Source organism: Aptenodytes patagonicus, chromosome 3 (genome assembly GCF_965638725.1).
Source record: "Aptenodytes patagonicus chromosome 3, bAptPat1.pri.cur, whole genome shotgun sequence".
In the NCBI taxonomy this organism is placed as follows: Eukaryota; Metazoa; Chordata; class Aves; order Sphenisciformes; family Spheniscidae; genus Aptenodytes; species Aptenodytes patagonicus.
Window position 1 is genome coordinate 71,837,726 of NC_134951.1, and position 26,377 is coordinate 71,864,102.

General features: G+C 40.9%; 1 protein-coding gene across 6 annotated transcripts in view; it reads right to left on the minus strand.

Annotated features, from left to right (window-relative positions):
* Nucleotides 1-26,377, minus strand: part of ARID1B (AT-rich interaction domain 1B) — a 339,132-nt gene that overhangs the window by 250,163 nt on the left and 62,592 nt on the right. For all 6 annotated transcript variants that reach the window (XM_076333801.1, XM_076333797.1, XM_076333800.1 and 3 more), the window contains exon 3: nt 6,181-6,327. In XM_076333801.1, coding sequence (XP_076189916.1) covers nt 6,181-6,327 — 147 coding nt within the window. The remainder of the gene's footprint in view (nt 1-6,180; nt 6,328-26,377) is intronic.

Below are 26,377 nucleotides of genomic sequence, written 5' to 3' on the forward strand. Positions count from 1 at the left end.
TTGTAGTCCAAAGTTTTCCCATAATTCTGGCTAGCCAGCATGAGGCAAAAACACCTTCAGAGGCCAGCTTCTCTTCTTGAGGCTGACATCCTGAAACAATTGACTTCGTACATTCCTCAAAGTTGTGACCATTCAAAACCAGGACTTTGCACCAATGTTAGAGTGCAAAAAGCAACAAAATCAATACAAAAAGACAAGAAAACAGTTGATGAAGAATTCAGAAAACATGGAGGAAATTCATTTGCAAGTTGGAAAGAAAGAGCAAAACTAAGGATGACAGACAGAAGGGATGACGGATTGTATGACTGAGACTACCTCAGTTTTCTAATTGACAGGATTATATAAACAGGATGTACTGATATTTTTAAGAGTAGAAATAAGAGATACACCAACTGGTGCAACAGGTATTATATGATTTTGTAGTTTATTTTAAAATTCTATTTAGAATACGTAAAGCCAATATTAAATCACAGCAACGCAGAATCACATAGGTTCGAAGAGACCTTCAGAGAGAGGTCATGTAGTCAAGCCTCCAGTTGAAAGCAAATCCAGTAAGAACAGGGTGTTCGGGTGCCTTATCTAGTTGAATTTTGAGCATCTCCAAGGATGGAGATTCTAGTCTCTCTGGACTCCTTCCTGTGTTTGAAAACCCTCATGGTAATTTTGGTTTTTTTTTTCCTTTTACCAAGCTGCAACGTCCCTTGTCCCAGCCTGCCCCACTGCCTCCTGTCCTTCCATTGTGCACCTCTGAGATGAGATGGCTCTGTTCACTCCCACATCCTCCCATCTGGTAGCTGTAAACAGCAGTACAATCTCCCTTGGGCTTTCTCTTTCTGACGCTGCCCAATATATCAAATTCAGTGAATTCCACCCTTAAAACTCCTAAAACTATATGAATACCTACTCCTATTTCTCTTGCTAAAATTTTAATCAAGTAAACTCTAATTTTAAAACTATTTTCAAAAGATAATCAGTCTCATACGAGCAGAGACATGTATGCTTAAAATAAGCACAGTTTTTAAAATTTTTGTTTCAGCAGCAGAATTTGACATACAGTCCCAATTTTTTTGTTATCCTAGTATTAATTTTCATATTGTACACTGGTTACCACTTGACGGTAACTCTACTATGCATCATCAGCAGAGAACAAACACTGTTGCCAAAGTGTCAAAAGTATAGACTTCAACTTCTTGTGTTAGGAATTTGTTTTCTAGATTAGCAGTTCCCAAAGAATGGGAAAGAACACTGTGGTGAGGTTTTACAGGGAAACATTAGAGAAGAGGTGTTCACTTGATGACCCTTCTTGAGACAGGGAGAAGAGCAGCCATGGAACCAATCTGAAGACAGGGAAAAGAAAAGGAGCAAGCCCCAAAGTGTTACGGACCACTTATTATTTATATGAAATAGTCTCATCTACACACAAATACTCGAGGAAAAGCCTGTATAATTCAGAACCTGGGATCAGAGTTCAAAACTTAAGAGGCTGACCACTACTGAAGAACAGGATAACCAACCAGCCATTCACAAACCATGGATTCTCACACTAAGGATTACCAACCGCAAGGCTGTGTTGGTGAGGACCTAATGTATCATGTGAATTCGCAGATTCAGGCAAAAATGGCTATTGACCTCGAGATGCCTGTATCACCCTTGGAGCCTGGATTTAGACACTCCTTCAATGTACCCTCAAATGCTCAAAGAATAAATTTGGCTACATCGAGGCTGATATCTTCTACTTGTGAATCTGTCCCTGCCTTTCTCTTCATCTTAGTTCTCTGAAGTCCCTAATATATGGAAGGCTTTACCCTCATTTTGCTTTTATCCTCTTCTATGACACCCCTTCACTTCATTGCACAAACCTTCACTTTACTGGCTACAATAGCAAATGATGTAATTGGAACATGTACGAACAGACACATCAGTATCTTGTTATTTCATAAGTCCTGTACAGTTGGTATGTTTTGTATATTTTTAAACTAAAATACTCAATCCATTCAACTGACAGTATTTAAAATATGATGGGTTGTCCAAGGCAGCAAAAAAACCCATTTCAATTTCACAAACTGTGATATGTAGTCATTGGAGCAGCTGTGCTTCTTCTAGCTCATAGGCTGTATTACTAGGACTTTATCTGCTAAGACTTTACCAAGATGCTTATGAACCGTATTTTCAAGTCATAGAGAAATCAAGCATTTAATGCCAAAGTAAAAAGGGAAAAAATTAAATTTAAAGACACAACTGCACTCGTTAAAGTCACAGTTACATATAATCCAAAAGATGGAAAGTGGTGACATTTACAAGAACATCATATATACAATTAAGAATTCTATTTCATAAACCATCCAGCATTTTAATGAAAAAAGTTAATTCTCAATGGAATTTTAAAATGTAGATGAAGAAAAATTAACATGTAATTACACAGTGAAATTATCATAGCTTTATTTTAAAATCAAAGGAGGGGAGCCTCCTGTATCATTGCTACTTACAGCATCTTTTGTTAGTTTATTTTACACACTATTTTTATTTCAAGCTAAGATTTCTACATTGCACCAGCATTATCCCAAAATGTTAATCAACCATGCCTGACAGAATTCCCCAGTGATTTGCAACAAGTGCTGATGCTTCCACTAATACCCAGTCTTGAGCAACTCACTTTTGTTAGATATCCCAGGATGGCGAGTATGCTTTAGTTTCATCCTTCCATTTCCAGATCACCTCTCTGTGATTAACAGAGCTGAGACTGCAGACAGAACTGAGCCTACACGTAACAGCTGCATTAGCTGTGGACATCCATTTTGTTCAGTATCTAAAATCTAGGTGTTTCTCAAGCTCTGGGAAGCAGACCCATACACTATCACTTCTGATCTTAGTTAAAAACAGAATCACTTTAAATGAATTTTAATGGCTAACGCATAAAGAACTGCAATGGATATTGAATTATGTGGTTTCACTAACTGGATGTGCAAACTGACAACATTCAAATTAATAGCTGTAATATCAATTAAAAATATCCCCTAGGAAGCTCCCTTGACAAAACAGCTTCAAAATGTCAGAAGGAAGTCAAGGATGTCAGGATGTCAAGGAAGTCAGGATGTCAAGGGAAGCTCCCTTGACAAAGCAGCTCCTGGGGATGGATGAGGAGCCGACCAAGAGCTTATGGGTCAGAATTAAAGGGAGGGCAGGGACAGGTGACATTATGGTGGGGGTCTGCTACAGGCCACCTGACCAGGAAGACCGAGCGGATGAGGCCCTCTATAGACAGACAGGAGCAGCCTCACGCTCACAAGCCCTGGTCCTCATGGGGGACTTCAAGCACCCTGATTATCTGTTGGAGGGACAACACAGCAGGGCATAAGCATCCAAGAGGTTCCTGGAATGCATCGATGATAACTTCCTTCTCCAAGTGGTAGAGGAGCCAACGAGGAGAGGTGCTATGTTGGACCTTGTTCTCACCAACAAGGAGGGGCCGGTGGGGAATGTGAAACTCAAGGGCAGCCTGGGCTGCAGCGACCATGAAATGGTGGAGTTCAAGATCCTGAGGGCACCGAGGAGGGTGCACAAAAAGCTGGACTTCAGGAGAGCAGACTTTGGCCTCTTCAGGGATCTGCTTGGTAGAGTGCCATGGGGCAAAGCCCTGGAGGGAAGAGGGGCCCAAGAAAGCTGGGTAATATTCAAGGATCACCTCCTTCAAGCTCAGGAGCGATGCATCTCAACAAAGGAAGTCAGGCAAAAACACCAGGAGGCCTGCATGGATGAACAAGGAGCTCCTGGACAAACTCAAACACAAAAAGGAAGCCTACAGAGGGTGGAAGCAAGGACAGGTAGCCTGGGAGGAATACAGAGACATTGTCCGAGCAGCCAGGGATCAGGTTAGGAAAACTAAAGCCCTGATTGAATTCAATCTGGCCAGGGACATCAAGGGCAACAAGAAAAGCTTCTATAGGTACGTTGGGGATAAAAGGAAGATGAGGGAAAATGTGGGCCCTCTCCGGAACAAAACGGGAGACCTGGTTACCCGGGACACGGAGAAGGTGGAGGTACTCAATGACTTTTTTGCCTCTGTCTTCACCAGCAAGTGCTTGAGCCTCACTGCCGAAGCCGCAGAAGGCAAAGGCAGGGACTGGGAGAATGAAGAGCCACCCACTGTGGGAGAAGATCAGGTTCGAGACCATCTAAGGCACCTGAAGGTGCACAAGTCCATGGAACCTGATGAGATCCGTCCGCAGGCCCTGAAGGAACTGGCGGATGAAGTTCCTAAGCCACTATCCATCGTATTTGAGAAGTCATGGCAGTCTGGTGAAGTTCCCACTGACTGGAAAACGGGAAACATAACCCCCATTTTTAAAAAGGGAACAAAGGAAGACCCAGGGAACTACAGGCTAGTCAGTCTCACCTCTGTGCCTGGCAAGATCATGGAACAGATCCTCCTAGAAGCTATGCTAAGGCACATGGAGGACAGGGAGGTGATTTGAGACAGCCAGCATGGCTTCACCAAGGGCAAGTCCTGCCTGACTAAACTAGTGGCCTTCTATGATGGAGTGACTACATCAGTGGACATGGGAAGGGCTACAGATGTCGTCTATCTGGACCTCTGTAAGGCCTTTGACACGGTCCCCCACAACATCCTTCTCTCTAAACTGGAGAGGTATGGATGTGATGGGTGGACTGTCCGGTGGGTGAGGAATTGGTTAGATGGTCGCATCCAGAGGGTAGTGGTCAACAGCTCAATGTCCAGATGGAGATTGGTGACGAGTGGCGTCCCGCAGGGGCCCATATTGGGACCAGTACTGTTTAATATCTTCATCAATGACATAGTGGGATTGAGTGCACCCTCAGCAAGTTTGCAGATGACACCAAGCTGAGTGGTGTGGCTGACACGCCAGAGGGACGGGATGCCATCCAGAGGGACCTGGACAAGCTCAAGAAGTGGGCCTGCGTGAACCTCATGAGGTTCCACAGGGCCAAGTGCAAGGTCCTGTACCTGGGTTGGGGCAACCCGACCAGGTATCAATACAGGCTGGGGGATGAAGGGATTGAGAGCAGCCCTGCCAAGAAGGACTTGGGGGTACTGGTGGATGAAAAGCTGGACGTGAGCCAGCAATGTGTGCTTGCAGCCCAGAAGGCCAATCGTATCCTGGGCCGCATCAAAAGAAGCGTGGCCAGCAGGTCGAGGGAGGTGATTCTGCCCCTCTGCTCTGCTCTGGTGAGACCCCACCTGCTAGAGTACTGCGTCCAGCTCTGGAGCCCTCAGCATAAGAAAGACACGGACCTGTTGGAGCGGGTCCAGAAGAGGGCCACGAAAATGATCAGGGGGATGGAACACCTCTCCTATGAAGAAAGGCTGAGAGAGTTGGGGTTGTTCAGCCTAGAGAAGAGGCAGCTTCGGGGAGACCTTATTGCAGCCTCTCAGTACTTAAAGGGGGCTTATAAAAAAGATGGCGGCAAACTTTTTAGCAGGGCCTGTTGTGACAGGACAAGGGGGAATGGCTTTAAACTAAAGGGGGGTAGATTTAGACTAGATAGAAGGAAGAAATATTTTACGCTGAGGGTGGTGAAGCACTGGCCCAGGTTGCCCAGAGAGGTGGTGGATGCCCCATCCCTGGAAACGTTCAAGGTCAGGTTGGCCGGGGCTCTGAGCAACCTGATGTAGTTGAAGACATCCCTGCCCATGGCAGGGGCGTTGGACTAGATGACCTTTAGAGGTCCCTTCCAACCCAAACTATTCTATGAATCTATGTCTTGAACTTGTCTATCCTCAAATGAAACGTGAAAAACAAAACGGTAGTGACCACGTTAGATGCAGGAGCTCTAAACAATATTTGTCTTGTGAGGAGAAAACAAAACAAAACAAAAGCAAGGAAAACCTCCAGCCTCCACTGACATCTGATCAAGAAACTGCTACTTCTTTTTAAAAGCAGAATTTATAGTTGCTGGGGTATATATACTAGCTTTATTCAAAAAAGCTGATATAAAATAAAGCCTGGAAGTGTGTGCAGATGTATTTGTGTGTATATCCCCAAAGACTTTTCAGAAGGATGTTGTCTGATTCTGTGTTTATTTAGTTTTGTTTTTAACACTGTTCTCTCAAAAAGGGGTTGGGTGGGTTTTGTTCATTTCACACAGATCATTTTTACACTTCCAGCTCCAGGGCGACTGTCAGTAGTGGAGGACGGTGCTTACCTGCTGAGCCTGGTACCTCTGCTGGGCCTGCGACAGATATTGTGCCTGGGGTGGCAGATGCTGAGGCTGCGGCTGCTGGTTGTAGTACGGCTGCTGGCCCTGCTGGCAGTAGCCACTTACACCTTGCTGACCATACTGAGGTGGTATCTGTTGGAAGAGCCAAGCAAAGCAAATGCATGAGTTGAGGCAGGAGGACATGAAATCAAGCTATGTCACACCTGTATGGCAACCTGACCAGAAGTGGTATGCTCAGCTATACACCTGACCCAACAGCCCTACTCTTTTACACAGCAGTTAATGCAAGCCCTTAGATCCTCTTGCCTGAGCAGGAGTAAGCCCAAGTGCTCTGTATAGTTACTCTTTTCAGGAAGAGCTTCTAAGGAAAATGCTATGCTTCTGAACATCATGATCCCATAATGCTCAGCCTTAAAATACAGAACCAGTTATTTTAAATGTTTGCTCTCCGTAGGCACACTACTGAGGCAAATCGACAGAGGAATCATTCTGATGCACTGACCCAAAAGTAGAATTGTGGAAAAAAAGGCACAATAATAAAAGACATATTCAAAGAGAATTTTTTTTTTTTTTTTTTTTTTAAGCAATAAAGTACTAATTTTTGTGAAATGCTTTTGCCCACAACCCTCAGGTTTTTAGCATTTGTGTGTTTAAGCCTTACACAAAAAAAACATAGGGTTTGGCAGGTTTTTGTTTTTGTAAAGTTCAGTCTCTCTCAGTCTCCTACCCCCTACTAAGATAAATCTTTAAAAAAAAAACCAAACACACACCACCGGTGCAACACAAAACCTGTTACAAGTCCTATTAACAGACAAATCAGCACATGTATCATGCACTGAGAAGCCCCCACACACTGAGAATTTAAGTTATAACCAAAAGCAAGTCAATTATAACATCAGAGAAATTTTCTGCATCGGTTTAGTCTGTAAGCCTTATATCAATAGACACTGACATTTTCTTGAGGTATTTGAAAGAGCACACTTTCAACAAGCTCCTGATACTGTGTCTATATCGACCCGTGCTTTTCCCCAAACACTGGTATTTTGTACCATTTCAGATGAATGACAGATGCAACACAGGACTCCTCTCTTCTAGACTGGGCCTCCTGTTGGTCCTGCACATCCCTGCCCTAAGCAAATGTCTTGGATACCCGAGCACATCTGAAATGCTTTGATCTCTGAATTGTTCCCACTGAGTCTCCGATACACTGCTAAATCTGTTTACTCAACATGTAAACACATATCTGTTCTACCTAAAATTACTACATTCATTCAACAATACAGTAATATTTGCTAGGCAGTAATAATAAAGTCAAATTTAAACACGTGTGCAGGTTGTTTTTACTATCACAACTTGATCTGGTCCTATTACTTCTTCCAGAAGTTGGTAGTCCTACTTCTTGCTAACTCCTAAGGTCAGCACTGTAACCCCATTTCTGCACTTGTTCTCTTTGCTTGTGCTTCCATTTCCTTCACCATCATTTCACAGGCAGTTAGATGTTTCAGTGACCAAAGTAACCCTTTTTGACAAATACCCTCTTGCTGCTGATGCATAAATGAGGCAGTTATAATGCAAACTAAAAAGAGCGTGTTGGAATATCATCAGGCAAACAGACAGCTGGAGTCTGGGATCTGACAGAAGACCACATGGTGATTTGCCCGTCAGCTGCAAAGGTCATATAGCCTGGATTCATTCCTAGGAAATGCTGAGGAGAAACCTACGTTGTGGTCCATCTGGGCCCCAGTAACACTAGGAAGAAAAGGAAAGATATCCTGACAACAAAATATGGGCTTCTGGAAAGAAGAAGAAAAAGAGAATTTGAATGCCTGGTTGACAGGATGGTTGACAAAGCAAGAGATCAGATTCATCAGAACTGGAATATTTCTAGAATAAAGATACTTGTACAGGAGGGCTGGAGCTCACCCGAACGTAGGAGCCAGGTCGCTGGTACCTAAGGATCAAGGAAGTGAAATTCTAAACTGAAGAGAGGGGATTAGAAAAGCACATGGTTCGAAAGCATGGCATTGCTATGACAAATGAAGACACAGATTCTGGGTCATCAAGTGAAGATGCCGAGAAGAATCAAAGAATGAAAACAGACACACAGGTGACTGCAGAGTAAATAGGGTGGCAAGAAGAAAATCCAACAATATATTGCCTTCTACACAAAGTGGGGAAGTAAAAGAAAAACTGGATCACTGGAACATCAAGCCTCAAACAAAAGCACTAGCAGTAGTCATATCAGAAATCTAGTAGCAGGGAGACAATTAGTGGGTCGCTATTTTGCATCATCCTAGGATATAAATACATAAGGAAGGCAGCTGATGACGAAGTAATATTATATGCTACATAGAGTTTAGAAACAAATCAAAACAAAACTCCACCTCATCAAGCAGCAGAGCTTGGTTGGATCAGGAAGAGTGACCCAAGATCCACCAACCTGGAGCTTCATTGGATCAGGAAGAGTGAGTGGTGGGACCACCAGGCATGACCAGACTATGGCGACACTGACAGCAGCACACCAAGCGAGGTCAGCAAAGGCACGGTGCATGATTGTATAGAGGGCGATTTCAACTCCTGCCATGTACACCGAGCAAGGGGACTACAAAACAGAGACCAAAGTATCAGATAACTGCCAAAGGTTGCTCCATGGAGCTGCTGGTTAGGGAGCCTGCACGAGGAGCCACTGCCTTTGGCTCAGTCCTGAGCAGCAGGAATCATCTACATCCTACAGCTGCAGAACCACTATGCATCAGTGACCGTAACACAGTTAAATTGAGCATTCCTACAGGAACAATGAAAACCAAGGAATCTACTACTGTTGTGCTTAACTTCAAAAAGTGTAACTACATAAAAAGGAGAAAGCTTGTTAAAAGGAAGCTCTGACACACAGCTACGAGACATAAAATCTGACTGGCAGCATCAAAGCTGCTTAATAACCACCACATGGAAAGCACAGAACCAATATTCACCACCTATTAAGAAAGACTTGAGAAGAGCAAAGGGACATCAGCATAGCTCATCGCTGGTTTCTAGAAGCAAAAAGGCATCCTTCAATAAGCCGACACCAAGTCCAAATGAGGAAAACAGAAAAGACTGTAAACTCTGGCACTTCAAATGTAATAAGGCAGGCCAGAAAGAACTGGAGGAACAGCTAGGAAATGATGATGACGATGATGATGCCAAGTGATGATCAAGGTATGAAAGGAGATCCAGAGAAAACAAGGCCATCACAGAGAAGCTTAACAAATTTTTTTGCACTAGTGTGCACTGTGGAAAAATCTTGGGAGGTTCCCATGCTGGAGGAGTCCTCCTTTTTGAGGGACTCAATGAATGTGTCTGAATCTGATGGGACTATCCATGGAAGAAACTGACAAATGAACAGTAAGAAATGCTCAAGACCATACAGTATCACCCCAGAGGTCTAAATAAATTCAAGAATGACATAGCTGAATTACTAATGACGGTACACAGTCTCTAACTTGGAGCTGCCTTGATAGGTGAGAATTGGAATATGGCTAAAAAAAAAAAAAAGTAGAGATTTGAGTAATTTAAGACTATAAAGGACTCATGACTGTTCTGGATAAATCAGGACAGACAAAAATGAAGATCAGAATTAGGAAACATCAATACAGCTTTTGCAAAAGAAAATCCCTCTCTACATACTTCTTGGACTTACTAGGAAGTGTCAAACACAACGGTTCTGAGAAATGCAACAGGAATGATCAAAGGTATGGAACAGTTTCTATACAAAGAAGCTATAACCCTTTGAGTATGGAAAAGACACCAGGAAGTAAGAATATGATAGAAAGCTACAAAACCATCTTGTCCAACACAACAATTAGGAGGCATTAAATGGTAGAAGCAAACTTCAAAACAACAAAGAGATAGGTTCTCTCGTCACAGAGGTAGCAGATGTTTGAAACTCCTTGCCAAATGATGTTTTGAGAGCTGAAAGTTTATGTGGGCTCAAGCAAAGACTGGACAAGTTCACAAAAGATACATCCTCTGAGGGTTACCAAATATATAGAGCCACATCTGGCTCAGGAAGTCCCTGAACTGAAAATAGCTGGAGGCTTGGAGAGTATTGGGGGAAGTATCACATGCTTGCTTTGTTCTGACTCTTCTCTAGGTGTCCAATTAAAGCCTCTACTGAAGGCAGGATACAGGGCTACAGGAACCTTTGATTTGACCTGATACAGCTGTGCCTATGTTCTAACCACCTCTTTGCAATACATATTTGTGTCCTGTCAGAGAGCAATGAAAATTTGGTGTGCGAGGTACTAAGTAACAAATATAAGCCACCTGAAGAGGCAGTAACACCTTGATTGCCAGAAGCTGGGAGACTGCTCCAATTCCTTAAATGTTTTCCCTAGCAATTTGCTTCCAGACACTGGTGTAAAAAAAGGGTACTGGGCTCTTGTTCTGACCTTATGTATCAGTTACTTATGTTGGAATTTTCCTCTATATTCTCCCAATCCAAACTGTTGGGTTTTGTTTGTTTGGTTTTTTAAAGTCCAAAACCACAACAATAATCCTAATGCTACACGTACTTTCAGATGCTATACTTTTCAGTGCAGAGACCCATCACTGCTGCCTTAGCAGAACACAGTATAATTTCTGTGGCTATTTAAATAAATAACAAACAACAACATGCAAATTAATCCTCCTGCTTTACTGATGGGTATCACAAGATACCGCTTATGGACAAATGTTTATTAAGCAGCATATAAAAAAACTTAATTAAAATCTCCCCAGAACAAAACAAATCTGAAGCCAATTACTTACAATGCTTGGAGTGAATGACCCAAGCATCCTCTTTCTTCATAAGGTAAACCCTCCCTCCCTTTCTCCCTTAGACCCACATTCTTTGTGGCCACACAACGCAGGAGATGAGAATTTGGGAAACTTCAGCATGCCTGGGGCAACGCACACATTCTTGGGATGGTTCAAGAGAGAACAGACCTGAGTCTGAATCTATTTCTAGGCAAGCACAGAAACTGTAATAATTACTTCGCCTCCTATCTGACTTGCACAGTACAAATAGCATTATTTTGGGAGATGTATGACTGACCATCAGTGATTAAACCACTCTGAACGCGAACAAGGAAAGGATGAGAATAAAAGAGGAACAAAATTGGCAGCCAGAATGAACAGGTGGGAGAAATCAAATTAAACTTATAATTTAGCCCATTATCTTTAATTCTTGCTTAATCAAGGGGTCTTGTGGCAGACATTCTTTGTCCAGGTAATACCTTGATAGTAATGGACGTTTTAAGCAATTTTTGCATGCATAATTCATAACGGATGTCAAAGGAGAAGGATCATTAGACAGCATTACAGTCGTTATAATAATTTTTAAAACTAAAATGTAACAGAATTAGTGTGTTAGCATAGGTACGCTAATAATACCAGCAATATGCAACTACTGCACTTTTAAACCATCCTAATGGCTAGATCCGGTCAATAATGGAAGAAATCTTACATGTCCCCTATCACAAAAAGCTCTACCAAGTCACTTTGGGACCCACCCAAACATGCCAGTCACCATGACATGCTCACTACGTGGAAAGAGTCCTGGCAACATCGGTCATTGCTTCTCCCTGCAATCTATTTGGTGCGCAAAAAGTAAGGCAGACGCTGGATAATGTCGGTAGCAGGCAACAGCACCGTTCAGAACTCTTGAACCACAGTGTCATGATATAAAAACCTGGGGGGAAAAGGGTGTGTCTGGCCTGATCAGCATTAAGCCCTACTTACAGAGAGAAGAAACGCTGAACTCCAGAGGCAGGGGTAGCAGTCAGAATGAAGGGTCACGCTACCTGATTCAATGGCCTACTTTGCCGAGAAACAGTGAAACAGACCTGAACATTGTGAAACAAGTACCACCTTCAGAAACATAATCATCAGTACCATTCCACTTTCCTAGCAACTATAACACTTTAATCACATAGAAATTAGAATACAACATGTATAGTGAGTGGGATTCCCAGGGAAAAAAACCCACCACCTGGTACTTCACACCAGGAGTAAAACAGCACATTCTTTCAGTCAACAAAATGTTATAGCCAAATTTAATTCTAATTCTTTTACTTTTACAGTGGTCACTTCAGTAATAACTATAAAGAAAGCTGCCACACAGTTCCCATCAAACCTTCAAATAAAACTCTTGTGATTTTCTGAAACATCTACTGTTTCAGTCTTAAGATTTCCAAAGCCAGACCTCTGCCAAAACATAAGTGTTTTCCCCCAAACATTCAAACCATGCATTTCTCCATACTTTTGAATAGAAAGTTATAAGGGAAAACTAACCCTCTGACTTTCACGTACTTAGAAGAGATTTGGTTCATATCTAGAACTTTCGAGTTCACATAAACCCAGGTCTTCATCTGTATGTTTAGCTGGATTACAGAAAGAAGAAAAATAGAATATGCTTATACGGCGTAGAGAAATCCTCTGGCACACATTCAGTGGAAGATTCTACCCTAGTTAGTGCAGCACGGTCTCCTGTCTCAAATCACCATGACCAACCCCAGCGCGCTCATGCACACATAGTCTTAATGAAGGCTACAAGTCCTTCTCACTGAATGACAAAAAAAAATTCTAAAAGGAAACCAAGTAAAAAGCTGGGTGTTAATGTCAAGGCTATTAATCAGAGGTAAATCAGAAATCCTGACGCTAAGGCATTTTATTCATACATTCTATAAATTCTATTACTTCTTATCACTTAGCTTTGACCTTTTGACAATACATTGGTCACACGTTCACCTATGTTACTGTCTTTCCTAGACTGCTTGCCTTTACATTGAAGTATGAACTTTAAAATCTTATTAAGAGCCTTTAAAATATTAACACTGGGCCTGATACTGGTCCACCCTGTGACCCAGAGCAAAGACGCAAAAGGATAAAAAGCATGTTTCTGTGTCACAGCACAATAATCCCCATTCCAGAACTTGCAAGGTAGCGGATTTTGCAGAGTCATTAAATGCATGTCTATGTTGAAGACTGCAGTGCAGTACACAGATCTGCAAACTAGCTCAGATATTGGAAAGAGCCTACACCAAAAGCCACGCTAGGCTAATTTGCCATGCTCTATAGAAGGGTGAATTAGGTCAGAGGGACATCCACACTATTGTAGACAGACTGCTTCTTGTACACAAGCCAGTTCATTTAAAAAGGTAGCTCAAGTATCTTTACAACACGCTGCAGTCTGCAATGCAGTCATACCCTGTACTACTGTTAACGTGCAGGACAGAAAGGACAGGACTTCAAACACATGCCTGTAGTCCCCTTTTCCTCAAAAAGTGCACAGCAGCATGATTACACCAGTTGTCAGAGCAATGTATACGGCATCAAATATGTACCTGTCATGAGGTGCTCTCTATACACTGCTTTTTACTGTAGCTTAAATCAAAGCAACATGAGCTAACCCATTATTAGTACAGGCAATTTTCCTCTCTCTTAAAAATAAGAAACTATAAAAAAATAGAATGTAAAAAACTACTAAGATTACATGATTAAAAAACTTTCAAGTCAGAAAATATAGATGTTAGGGTTCCAAAAGCAACATTAACTGAGCCATGTTGCACATATACAGCACCTTCTCTTACTGATTTATGTTGTCAAAGGCATTCATAAAATATAGAGGATGTGAAATGTGACTCAGTTAATGTGGCTGCTAGAATCTTATCATTTATGTTTTCTGATTTCTTAGCTGTGCAACCTTCACATCTTATTAACATAGTTTTTTGCATAGACTGTAGCATGGAATAGTACTTATGTTTTATGTATTGACATATTTTTGATGTACTAAGATTTTGAATAAGTTTGCTATTCTTCATGATGAGAGCCAAATAAATAAAGACTACTACCACAAAATAGTCAATCATTTATAAGGAAAAGCAATATCTCTCCTTCCAAAAAAGAACACTTTGATTCCCTTGTCAGAAATTGATGAAAACTACCTCTGCCATAAATGCTAAATCTATGCCAATATCACAACCACCTCCCACTCCCACCTTCCCCTAAAAACAGCAAACAAACAAAAATAAAAAATTTGCATGTTTTAGATGAGCTAAAATTAGTTTCAAGGGAGAGGTAAACAGCTGAGTCTAGAAACAATAGGAAGAAATTTTTCCTACACAAGAGCCTGACAGTGTTGATTTGTACACTGCATTACAGTTTGAACTAATGCAACATTTGGTCCTTTCTGCAAATTAAGGGATGAAAATATGATAATCTCTAGTAAGAGATTTCCATATTGTTATATCCATCCCCTCAGACCTACACCACAGAGAAGATTGAAAATTTGCAGTAGAATTTTTTTCAGAAGAGCTATTTTAATATATTGTATTAAAAATAGAGAGAAATCATAGTGCCTATATATATACACACATACACTTAAATGATGAGTCAGATATCTATTCTTATACTCTGCCTTCCTTTTTTTTTTTTTTTTTAAGTGATCAAAACAATTATAAGGGATCATGTAATCTGCTTAAGTATTTGATTTCCATTTTACAAACCAACATAAGAAAAAAGCACATTAGAACTGCCACAACCAATGCGAGCTTAACCTGATCCCTGTGGTGTCTCCAATGGTTGGCGCTTCAGTAAAAAGCATGTAGGAAACCTCATCCCTCACTGCACTAATAGCATAAAACTCACCTACGAAATGCCAGCCCTTAAAGAAAAATACAAAAGCCTGCATTTAACCTGATTTTTAATCATATAAATAATTTATTACAGGGCACTTCTTGTGCATCTATGAATGGACTACACAACAGTCTTTGGTCCCCAAATCCTGTATTTGCCCGTTATTCTCCAGGAAATTGGTAACAGTTTTGACCACTTTCTCAAATGGTGTTTAAAATAAAATATGGTTAAGAAAATACATACATATAAACAGTTTTCTTCAGACAAGTTTTGCAGTGCCATTCAAACCTTCTAAAGCAGGGAACACAAATGAGAGGTATGGGTTGAGTCTAAATAGCAGGTAATCTAACTGCATGAGTAATCCTCCATTTTTATGCATTTATACAGAGAGACTCCCAACACTTAACTATTGGAGACTGAAAAATCCCTCTGCAGCATGGCTTTCACTCTACATTTCTTCTGGCACATAATCTTGGTAGCTGGAAGAAATGCAAACATTATTCTTTAATTGCAGTAGTGAGAAAAGGCAGAATCCACACACACCCTGTTTACCATCGCTTCCCCAACATCTTACACACCCCTGAGTTTTCCTTCCTTCTTCCAGTCTCTTTCAAGAGAGAAGGGTGCTTTTTAATTCGTTCATGTGCTCCTCCAAAGATACCGATCTTGATGAATACTGTCTTTACCATATCTAAATTTGATGGCTTTCACAGCTAAATCATCTGAGATCTTTTAGAGTCCTTCACTGTACCTCTTAAAAATAGCAAGATATGAAATATCTTCCACAGGGAGCGACGCTGTGTACTCTTCAGCAACCCATGCCTTTCTCCTCTGCCCACCCAAACTTGTTCAGTTCCAATAGACTATTGGGCTTCATAGACAATCACAGTGCGCACACCCTCTAGCTGACAGCTGCTTTTCTTCTCCTTTATTCCTATCTCCCACCCCCCCAGAAAGGTCCACTTGAGTACACCTGTGACAACAGATGCATTTGCTTAGGCACTCTAGCACCTCACTGTGTAGGGAGATGGATGACCCCAAGCTTTTGATGTTACAGCAGTACAGTTTCAACTCTTCCATCCTCCTTGGGCTCCAAGTTCCTTAAGAAATATGGTGAATGCAAAGGTTAAAAAACCCAGACCCTTTCTGGGAAATCAGCATGCTGGGATGCCTCTCTGAAGTGCCTGTACACGAATGCACACAGCTTGGGCATAAACATGATGAGTTAGAGTTCCGTGTGCAGTCGCAGGGCTACGATCTTATTGGAATCACAGAGATGTGGTGAGATGGCTCCCATGACTGGAGTGCTGCAATGGAGGGATACAGGCTCCTTCAGAAGGACAGGCCGGGAAGATGAGGATGGGGATGGCCTTTATGTGAGAGAGCAGCTGGAATCTATGGAGCTCTGCCTGGGGCCACAAGGATGATGAAAGGACTGGAGCACCTCACGTACGAGGAAAGGCTGAGAGAGCTGGGACTGTTCAGCCTGGAGAAGAGAAGGCTTAGGGGGATCTTGTCAATGTATACAGATACCTGAAGAGAGAGTGCAAAGAGGATGGAGCCAGGCTCTTTTCAGTGGTGCCCAGAGACAGGACCAGAGGCAATGGGCACAATCTGAAACACAGGAGGTTCACTGAGCATCAGAAAACACTTTTACACTGTGAGGGTGACCCAAGCACTGGCACAGGTTGCCCACAGAGATTGTGGAGTTTCCTTCCTTGGGAGTTATACAAAAGCCGTCTGGACATGGTCCTGGGCAGCCTGCTCGAGCAGGGGGCTTGGTCCAGATGACCTCCAGAGGTCCCTTCCAACCTCAACCATTCTGTGACTTAATAATGTGGAGCTGCTCTAAACATACTTCAATTTAGTGTCTTAGTACAAAGTTAACAGCCAAGAGGCACACCCAATTTCTGGTGTTTAACAGAGAACCCCTCTAGTTTTGGCCGAGACACCTTTGGCAAGATCACCACTTTCAAGTTAGCCCCGACAGCTCTGCCTCCTCGGCCTGACTCTGAAACAGCAGAGCAGTAGGTTGATGTTACACACAGCAAGTCATCTCCAGTTCCAGTCCTTCACTTTTCTAAGGTAATTCTTCTAATTACAAAAAACTTGCCATGCACATGCAGTGGGGGAACAGATTTATAGCTCTTTGTGTTCTCATTATGGATTTCAATCCCCAAATAGTGTCCACAGCACAGGAGGTCAACACACAAAAGAAAAAGGCATGACCTCCCACAGCTATCATTTAGGTTCAGCAATTTCTGTGACAAATGTAGTCATTTGTACAGTCCAATTCTACTAGTTTCTTCTACTACAGCAGGATCAAAATCATACTTTTCATCTGGACACTAAAAATTCCCCGCAGCAAGGAATCCTGAAGCAAACAGAACGACTGGCTGAACCAACTGGATAAGAAAATCTGATTACATCTCTACCAGCCTGGCATAATGCTATGCTGCAAGATAATAAATTAACTGCCTAAGATCAGGATCCCATTCCTGTGGTACAGTCCCTCAACAACAACAACATTCCTACTAACATAGGCAAACACTTTGGAGTACTTAACACTTGTTTTTTTGGGTTTGTTTTTTTGGGTTTTTTTGGTTTTTTGTTTGTTTGTTTGTTTTTGTTTTGTTTTGTTTTTTAAAAGAAATATCCAAAGCCCTTCTTCTTTAGAAGAGTTTGACTGAACAGCATCAGCAATAAAAAAAAAGAGAGGAAGATGTAAATCTTTTCTGTGCTGGCTTTTCTTTCCATTTCTCTATTGGGAACAGATAAAAAACAAGTCAGCCTCTTAAATAAGAGTACTTACATAATGGTCTAAATGCTATATCTTACAACTGTAATACAGATATGACTTCAAATATTGTTGCAAGTATTTTTAAAAGAAAACTTTCAAACCCCTCCTTCTAGTCACAGAGTTTAGATATTTGAATTATTCCATTTCTCTGTTATTTAATTTGGCCTATTACTTAGCACTGGAAAACATCAAAAGAACCCTGACAGAAACATCAAAGACATCAATCTCATAAATTCATGGCTGAAACCATATAGCATTTCATAATTTCTTAAATAATTACAGTTTTATTATACTCAAAATAAGATGATTATTGTAAATTATTCCTCATATCATTTACCACAAGTAAGTCTTAGAAACATCTGCTAAATGTAAGTATCCGAATACAGATAATCCAATTCATGTAACATTATCCTCAAAATGGAACAGAAAAACAAACAAGAACCTTTAAAGTCATAACATCACTTATTAAAAATGACCTGTCTTGATTACTTGAAAATAGCCCCCTTAAAAACTTACGAAGAATCAACCATCAAGCTCATTCATTCATTCTGCCAACCTACTAGAATTCTTTTTTTAATTAATATTGCAACTAATCTTAAGTTAAATATTGTGTTCCATCAGTTAATCTTTATAATACATACTATTCTTTCAAAGCATCCAAGCATCTCTGGTATATCCATGCATGCTCCCTCCCTTTCTTGAAAGCTTAAACCCCTCTTCCCCCCCAAGTCTGGTTGTTTTAGGCTATTATCTGAACACCTATTTTGTTTAAGCATTCACAAAATAAATTCTTAAACTCACAATAAAATGCTTCCTTCTCATTTATGGCCAGACTGAAGTAATAGCTATCTGTACACAAAATTAACACACAAGTGTATAATTGTAGTTTTATGCTCAAGTGCCCCAATTATGCACTTTAAAACATTTTAAAGGATCCATCAGGAACATTCAATACCTCCAAACTGTGAAGTCTAGAGCAGTGTCTTTTGACAAAACAGCTGCATTACAGGGAAATCTTTCAGTTAAAAACAAAGAAACCAATCAACTGGTTTTTTTACTCCAAGACACCCAGACTGTAAAGAATGGTGGGAGCTGCCTGGTGCAGTGCATTTTGCCAAAAGTAACAGACAAGCAGGAAAGTGAATAGTTCATTTTGCTTTGTGTAATAAAGGTGTACCAGGTAGTCTTTGTCCTATAGCGCTAAGCACGAAAGGGGCCCAGACGTAAGCTTGTTCAGAAAGGTGATTAAGGATGTCCGCACCACACAAGTGAGGACCCTACACCTTCCTCGTTTCACTCCCAAGGTAATTGCAACTCCCCACACACGCTCTTTGAATATTCAGTCCTCTGCATTCTCACTTCTCCTTGCAAAATACTGTTAAGAAGCTGCCTTTTCCAAAAAGGGCTGCAGGAGGTGACTGTCAACATTTTTTTGTTACATAAATACATTTCTCTGCACATGTGGTGGAGAAGGGAAATCTACGTTAACACATCTGACTTTGCACTGAAATGGATTACAAGTGCTCACATGATGCATTATGCTTTTTCACCTGGATTGGCGATAAACTTGAAGATTCTTGCATTGTTTAGTTTATTAGAACAATTTAGAGTGGTGCATTTTTGTTGGGTCCATCCTCCCCCCCCCCCCCCCCCCCCCAACCTCCAGCAGACATAAAGGAGGATAAGGACAAAATTATTTTTGTTGTTTCCTATGACAAACGCATATCAAGTTCTTAATAAAGAAGAGGTGGGGAAAATCAGGAATGGTAAAAATAGTAAGTGTAACAAGAAGGCAGACACTTCATTGCATTAGAAAGCAACAGACAAAGAAAAGGGCTTCCAGCTGACTCAAAGATGGTTAAAGAGCAAGGCCATGTTAGCAAAGATTTTCCTCAATAAAAACAAGAAAACAGACATGGTAACTTACAGTGAGAAAATGCAACACTCTGTGCAACTCTCATGGGATTTAGCATCAGGTGTCAGGTGCATGTGGTCACTGTTGACCATCAAAGAGATGAGAAGAGCCTATTTAGGGGTCACAGTCCTCAAAGAGAGATCACAAGCACCAGGCAGAGTGAGTCAAAATAGCAGTTGCTGTTGCAGTTCTCCAGAGGGGCCACAGTGCTAAGCTCTTCCAAAGGTGATGGAAAAAGCACAGGTCCTCAGGAGGGAGCCATTCAAAGCTGTCCTACAGGAAACGCTCCATGCAGAAATGCTCCTGAGCTCCTCATCTAATCCACTGAATGGGTTCCTGCCTCACAACTGCCCAGTGCCCACCTCTGCATGCTGAGGGGCCTGGGAAAGAAGGGGTCTCCTGACAGCAGGCACCACAAAAAGTAGGACTGCTTCTTCTGGGAAGACAGCAGGACACAGTGGGGGTTGTTCACCTTTTGTATAATGCTCCAAGGCTAGAGAACCAAGACAGCTGGTCTACAGCTCCAAGCCAATCTATCTGCTGCTCCAGAAGTCCCACTGGCTTCTCTCTTCACCCAACCTGTCAGTCCCCCATAGCTGGTCTGATCATCTATCGAGCCATTCCACCACACTAAAATAGCAGAAAAAGTTAGCGGACAGCCTTCTGCTGGCTTAGCGCACAGAAATAACTCAACATGGTCAGATGAACCCAGAGGCGACATAAGAGAAGAGGCACTGCAGCTACCAGTTGGGTTGGCTTTGGCTGCTGTTGAGCCACAGAGTCTTTGTTTTTGGTTTTCCTGGGCTCTCCTCATCCTGTGAATCCAAATCCACAATTCTCACTTTCCAAAAAAGCACCCCATATGCAAAGTAACAACTTCCAGCTCTCCAGAAGAGAGGACATGCAGAGCCCTCTAAGACAGAGGTGCCACAAGAAAGCTTCAGCCCAAAGAAAAGCTACAAAAGGAGCCTCTCTCCTTGACTTTCAGGGAGGACACTGGCTTTTTGGGTGTCCTCAAACTCAGACACCTGAATTCTGCCATAAAATTTAACCCACTTTAAGCAGGAAAGCAGTCATTGCAATTCTCACCCAGAATGACACCCAAGGGGAAAGTAGTAATGCAAGGAAGGGGACACACACACGATTCTCTCTCCCTTCCTTCCTTGCAGGAAGCAGAAACAAATAATTAATGCATTTCATGGACATTATTTGCATGAAAGTAAAGCCACTTTGTAAAATGCAAGTGGGCAAGGCCCATTTAGATTAGTTCTTGAATATTATTAGGTCAGCGATCACTTTTCTATGTTGGTGGTTAGATATTTAAGCCTCCCATTTGGTTTGGCAAATCTTTCTCTGAGTATCAGTTGTACTTTACCAGCTACAGCATTGTTCAGGCATGAGCTTCTAAGATTAAACTAAGTTTCTGATTTTATAGTTGCATAACTATTTAAAATATTTCAAACAACAGGTCAATATTTCTCAGCAGCTGTATATACCCTCCAGAGCACAGAGTTCCCACATCCTGAAGAACAACAGGCAAGTTGCATTTTAATTTTAAAAGCAGGTATTTTCACTACTTAGTTGGCTCTGAAGTATATAAATCTGATTTTTTTGGAGAGTATAAAACTAGGGAGAAAAGCTTAGGAAGCAGCACTGTCTGCTTTGGAGGGAGTACTTACCCATCTGCCCTTCTGGCCAGAGGTTTAATAGATTTCTATTTTTATAAAGGACATAAGGGGAGGGGGTGGCTCCATCAGTTTCCTACAGAAACCCAGCTGCCAAACTGGATGTGCCAAAGGGGAATTTTAGGGAATTTTAAAGAGATAACCTCTGCTGAGACTGCAATGTCAGCTTTGTAACCTCATGACTGGAACATGTGCAGTGAATGCTGGATTGAAAAGGCTGTGCTATGGGAGTTAGAAGAAAGAAAAGGAGAAAACATGAACAGCACGAACTGGGATCATTACTCTGTGATGAGAAGGGGACTGGAGCTCAAAAACACTGTTAGTTCACTATGAAAAAAAATACATCGATAGAGTAAGCTCACTTTGATTTGCGTATTTATTGATAACCTATGTGCACTTCCATCCTCTCAGACCTAATATGGTCTCTGCATTTTATGCTGATGCTGTTGTTCCATTTAGTAGTTCAGTTGCAGTGTGTTTTAAACAACACAGAGCTAAACTAACCTCTGGTTTAAATATTCAGCACAGAAATTGGGGGGCGGGGGTCGAGCAGGGAAGAGGAAAGGGAGAGGAATAGGAGCACTGCCAATTAAAGGCAAACAACAATAAACAAAATATTAAATAATCTGTGCTTTTTTGGCCTAGTCCTTCAGCTTCTATTCAGTTTTTCTTTCATGTCAAGAGGTAAAAATAAACTAAATCCCCTCAGTTTAAAATTATCAACTCTTAATTTTACAGAAAATAGATAAAAATAAAGAACTATGGCATGTGCTACTATTTACTCACCACGATCACGATGTTTGAAGAAATTTAGTAAGCTAAGAAAGCTGCAAGACATTTGTGATTCAAAACTAAGATCAACATTCAAAACAGTAACGATAGCCAAACAACCCACACAAATACAGTAGCCACAAATACATTCAAAGGTCTATAAAAATATATTTCCAGGCAAGGGAATAGCATTAAAAGTCTTACTTGGGGATTAAAAAGGTGAAATTAGAGATTTTCACTCAGATGGGACAAGTACATTTCTGTACTACGTTACAGTAAGTGAAGTCCCTACTGGGTAAGACCCCATTACAAACCACTTCCAGTGTCCACCTGTTCAACTCCTCTCCTCACATATAGCAGTGTGCTTGCAAAACCTATCCCTTTTACTACATTTAAAATAGATGGGAAAAGATGATGTCATCACATTTCACCTAGAAGAGAAGCAGTAATAAATACCCTTTTGCAGTGAAAGCAGGAATGCTTTATGACAAAATATAACAGCTCTTTAAAAAGAAACATTTCAAAGTAACAGGAATGTTAGAAAGGTAAAATAAATTAATAGTCTATGTTGTTAAAAGCAATCTACAAATCTTTATAATCCAATTCTCTCAACAGCTCCAGTATGTGGTGAATGTCATTAAATTATCAATCTAAGAGAAGCAGCTGTCTTCAAACTTAAAGATATATTTTCTGTTTAGCCTGGAAATTTGAGAGTGTTTAGAAAACTTTAACATTTTGCATTAGTGGTGTTTTTTTTTGAGTTTGGGGTTTTTTTATTTTTTTTAAAGGAAGCTGTCAACTGAGGACCCTTAAAAACCAGCTAATTTTATAACCTTACACCATAAAGCACACACTATTAGACGCTACCTTTAACTAAATGCTAGTTTGTTACATCAGTGTTTGTTCTTCTTCCTGGGAAGCACTTCATTGAGGGCCTGCTCCCTCGAGGAAAGACAAGCTGATTCAGTGCAGTGGATCTCAATATCTCTCCAGAAGAAAAGGCAGGTAATCATGTAATTAGCATCCAACGTAACCATCCTGTGCATCAGAGAAAAAACCTAGACAAGAACCTACTTAAAAGCATTGCCTCTTCTACTTTGTTGCCTGTAACTGATTTGAAAATAATCTTATTTCATCTTCAAGTCAAAAAGAAAACAACTGACTACATTGCGAGTAGCTCTTCCACTGCCTTGCAGTAAGAAAAGCTTTGCAAAGTCAGAAGATTTTTCCTCTATCAAAAAAAAAAAAAAGTATTTCTATGATGTACTGTAAATCTTTACCTCCCTCAGTTGGAAGGTAGGTTTTTATGCCTTTCAAAATTTATTACGTCTGCTTGACTGTGCTTTCCTAAAGATCCCCTTCAGCTTCTGTTCCAACTAGCAAGTGAAAACTCTCTCAAGTGCAGTAATATAAAAGGAGTAGGAAAGAAATTCAGCACATGGACACACAATGTAGTGCAGTGCTTTGCAGAGCCCTACAAAGCACGTTACAGCTGGATTCATGAAATACGTTAATTCAAAGTACTTGCTATAGAGGTCTTATAATTTATTAAAGTTTATATTATAAATAAAACCATTAAGTCAGTCCCAGTTAAAATGCATACATTTCCAAAGATGCCCTACAAACTCAGCAAAACCTTCAACCTTTTCTATACATCTTTCCCACCCACATCCTTATTTATTTCCATTACATGTTATTCAGGTTCCAACTCTACAAACTGCTATGCATTTTTAAATTTTAATCATACAAGTAGTGCCACTGAGCTTAACAGGACCAATGCTACTAGCGTAACTACTGATGCATACATGAACGTATGAGCTGAGGGATTTATACAGCAATATCCTTGGGTCAAGGAATATGGATTTGTCTACATTTCACAAAGTAGCACACAATTTTGCTGGCAAACAGAAAATAAAGATTTCAGTTTTAAAATTTTCATATCTCATGAACGTGAAGATAACCCCAATGTTACACTATCACCAGCAAGCCCAAAGAGGATAGCAGAAAGCCCAGAAAAACCTCAGTAACGTGTCAGATTAAAAGGATCTCCACAATCTTTTTGTCTGATGATGATAGTCAGGAAAGGTACTATACAAGCTATGATACAAGAAATATGCAAATAACTGGAAGACTGATCAGCAACCAATTTTTCCTGCTAGCCATTCTCAGCTGTCTTTTTCTACTTTTGTCAAAAGCAAAGGAGTTCCAGACTATACTACTTCTATTAAAAAAAAAAAGCACACCCAAAGCCAGTTTCAAATACACTAACTATTCCTTCTTTACATTTTTCCTACTGTTAAGTTTATTCATTTAATAAAAAAGAGAAAAAATTACAGAGGCACTATCAAATTCACTACCAAAGAAACAAACAATAATTAGCCTGACAATGAATTTTTCTTTGATATTCCAATATATATACCACAATAGACATTCAACACTATTTCTAGGCTCGACCAGTAAATTCATCCTTCGCATGCAGAAAGTGCAGCAAATTCCCTGATAATATAAGGGTGCAGGAGAATTTTTGATAATTGATAATTTGATAATTTTAATTACTGAGAAACTTGCCTTGGATTTCTAAACTCAACCAGTAACAAGGTACACAAAGGAAGCAAGATATCCAGAAACAGAAGCCAAGGCTATTTCAGCAAAATTACACCTTACTAACCCTAGGATTGCAAGGTTTGGTTTCACTACCAAGTGAAATAGCAACCATATTTCGCTAACTTTTATAAGACAAATTATTACCACGACATTTCAACCACACGCAAAAAAAGTAAGGCTACACTACAGCAGAAATGTGCTATCAGTTCGACAGTGGTGATTTTGAGAAAGAGCTTTTCAAGTTTATACTAACGGGGTTTTTTCATGAGCTAAAAATAGTTTTATTCCCTTATGTCAAATAACATTTACGTTTGAATTATGTATCTCTGCATATGTGCATATCTATTATATGCACCATACCACAAAAAGGGGAGACATGAAGCAAAAACATGACTTTACAGACATGGCTTTACTATCACACATTATTGCTTTATAAATAATGCTTAAGTAAACAGCACCTACATATAAATAAAATTTCTTATATTGACTGCTAAATACATTGGCAGAACCAAGCAGCAGCGAAATCTTGCTTATTGTAAAAATATCTCTACTTTTATTTGTAATATATAAACAAAATATTTATTTTCATAACCATCAAAGCATTCAGGCAGCTGACTTTTGATTTTGTCTGTGAGGAGCACATGTCTACAAATAAGGGGGGGGGGAGGAGGAGGGGAAGGGAGAAAAAGACACACGTGAGCTTTCACACTATTCACAAGGCTTATAATCCAGAACAATCTGCCGTGTGAGCCAAGGCATGGCAACATAGTGTTTAGGCACATCGAGGAGAAATGCTTGTAAATTCCACTGGTCCAATGAGCAGAGACACAGTTTTCATAATTTTATCATTGTGCTCCACGGCTGAGCGGCTGTCAGGCCAATGGCAAGGCACAGGTTCCCATTTGAATGACATATGGGTTCACCCAACCAGAGAGATGTTAGAGCATTAAATACCACAAACAGACAGGACAAGAATACAAAAAGCCAAATTAGCGCTCGTGCAACGGCGCGCTCCGGCAGGGACCTGGCTGCTCCTGCCCAGCGCCTCCGCCAGGTCCCTGGCGTCGGAAAGCCGTGTCCTCCAGATAGCAGCCTCTCACCTCATAAAACTGAAAGACACACTGAAAAACTGTACTTCAAAGGGTGGCGGGAAAATAAGAAAACATGTAGTTTTAAAACACTGGGAAATGTACACGTAGATATGTGGGGAGAGAGAAGCAAGCAGGAATTACCGTTTCCCACAGTAATTCTAAAAAGTGCCATGGAAAATACATTTTACCTTTGTGGAAAGCTGTTCTTCAGGCAGAAGTGTTTAACATGTTATATAAACATGTTACGCAGTGAAATGTAAAACACAGGGGGATTTTCATCACATTTATTGCATTTGTTAGCCAAAACGTAGTAGTCTCGTAATCACCGCCACCACCGCTGCAGTAAAACACCTCAGTAATATTAACAAAAAAGTGCGTTCAGCCAGGCTTGTTGAAGGGGAAAGAGATTATATTGAACAACTTGGACCTAAACAAAACAACAAAACCAAATAAAACCTCCAAAGAACTGCAGACGAGCGTGCACCAAGAGAGCATGGGACTGATTTCAACTAGCAATTCACCACCCTTTGAAATCCCCTTTTGTGAGCAAACAAACTCGAGTCACATACGTTACCCAACGCTGCCTAAGACATGAGCTGTCCCCTCCCTGCGCAAGGCGATGGAGCAGCACGAGTCACACGACAACACCTGTCCGCAGGAA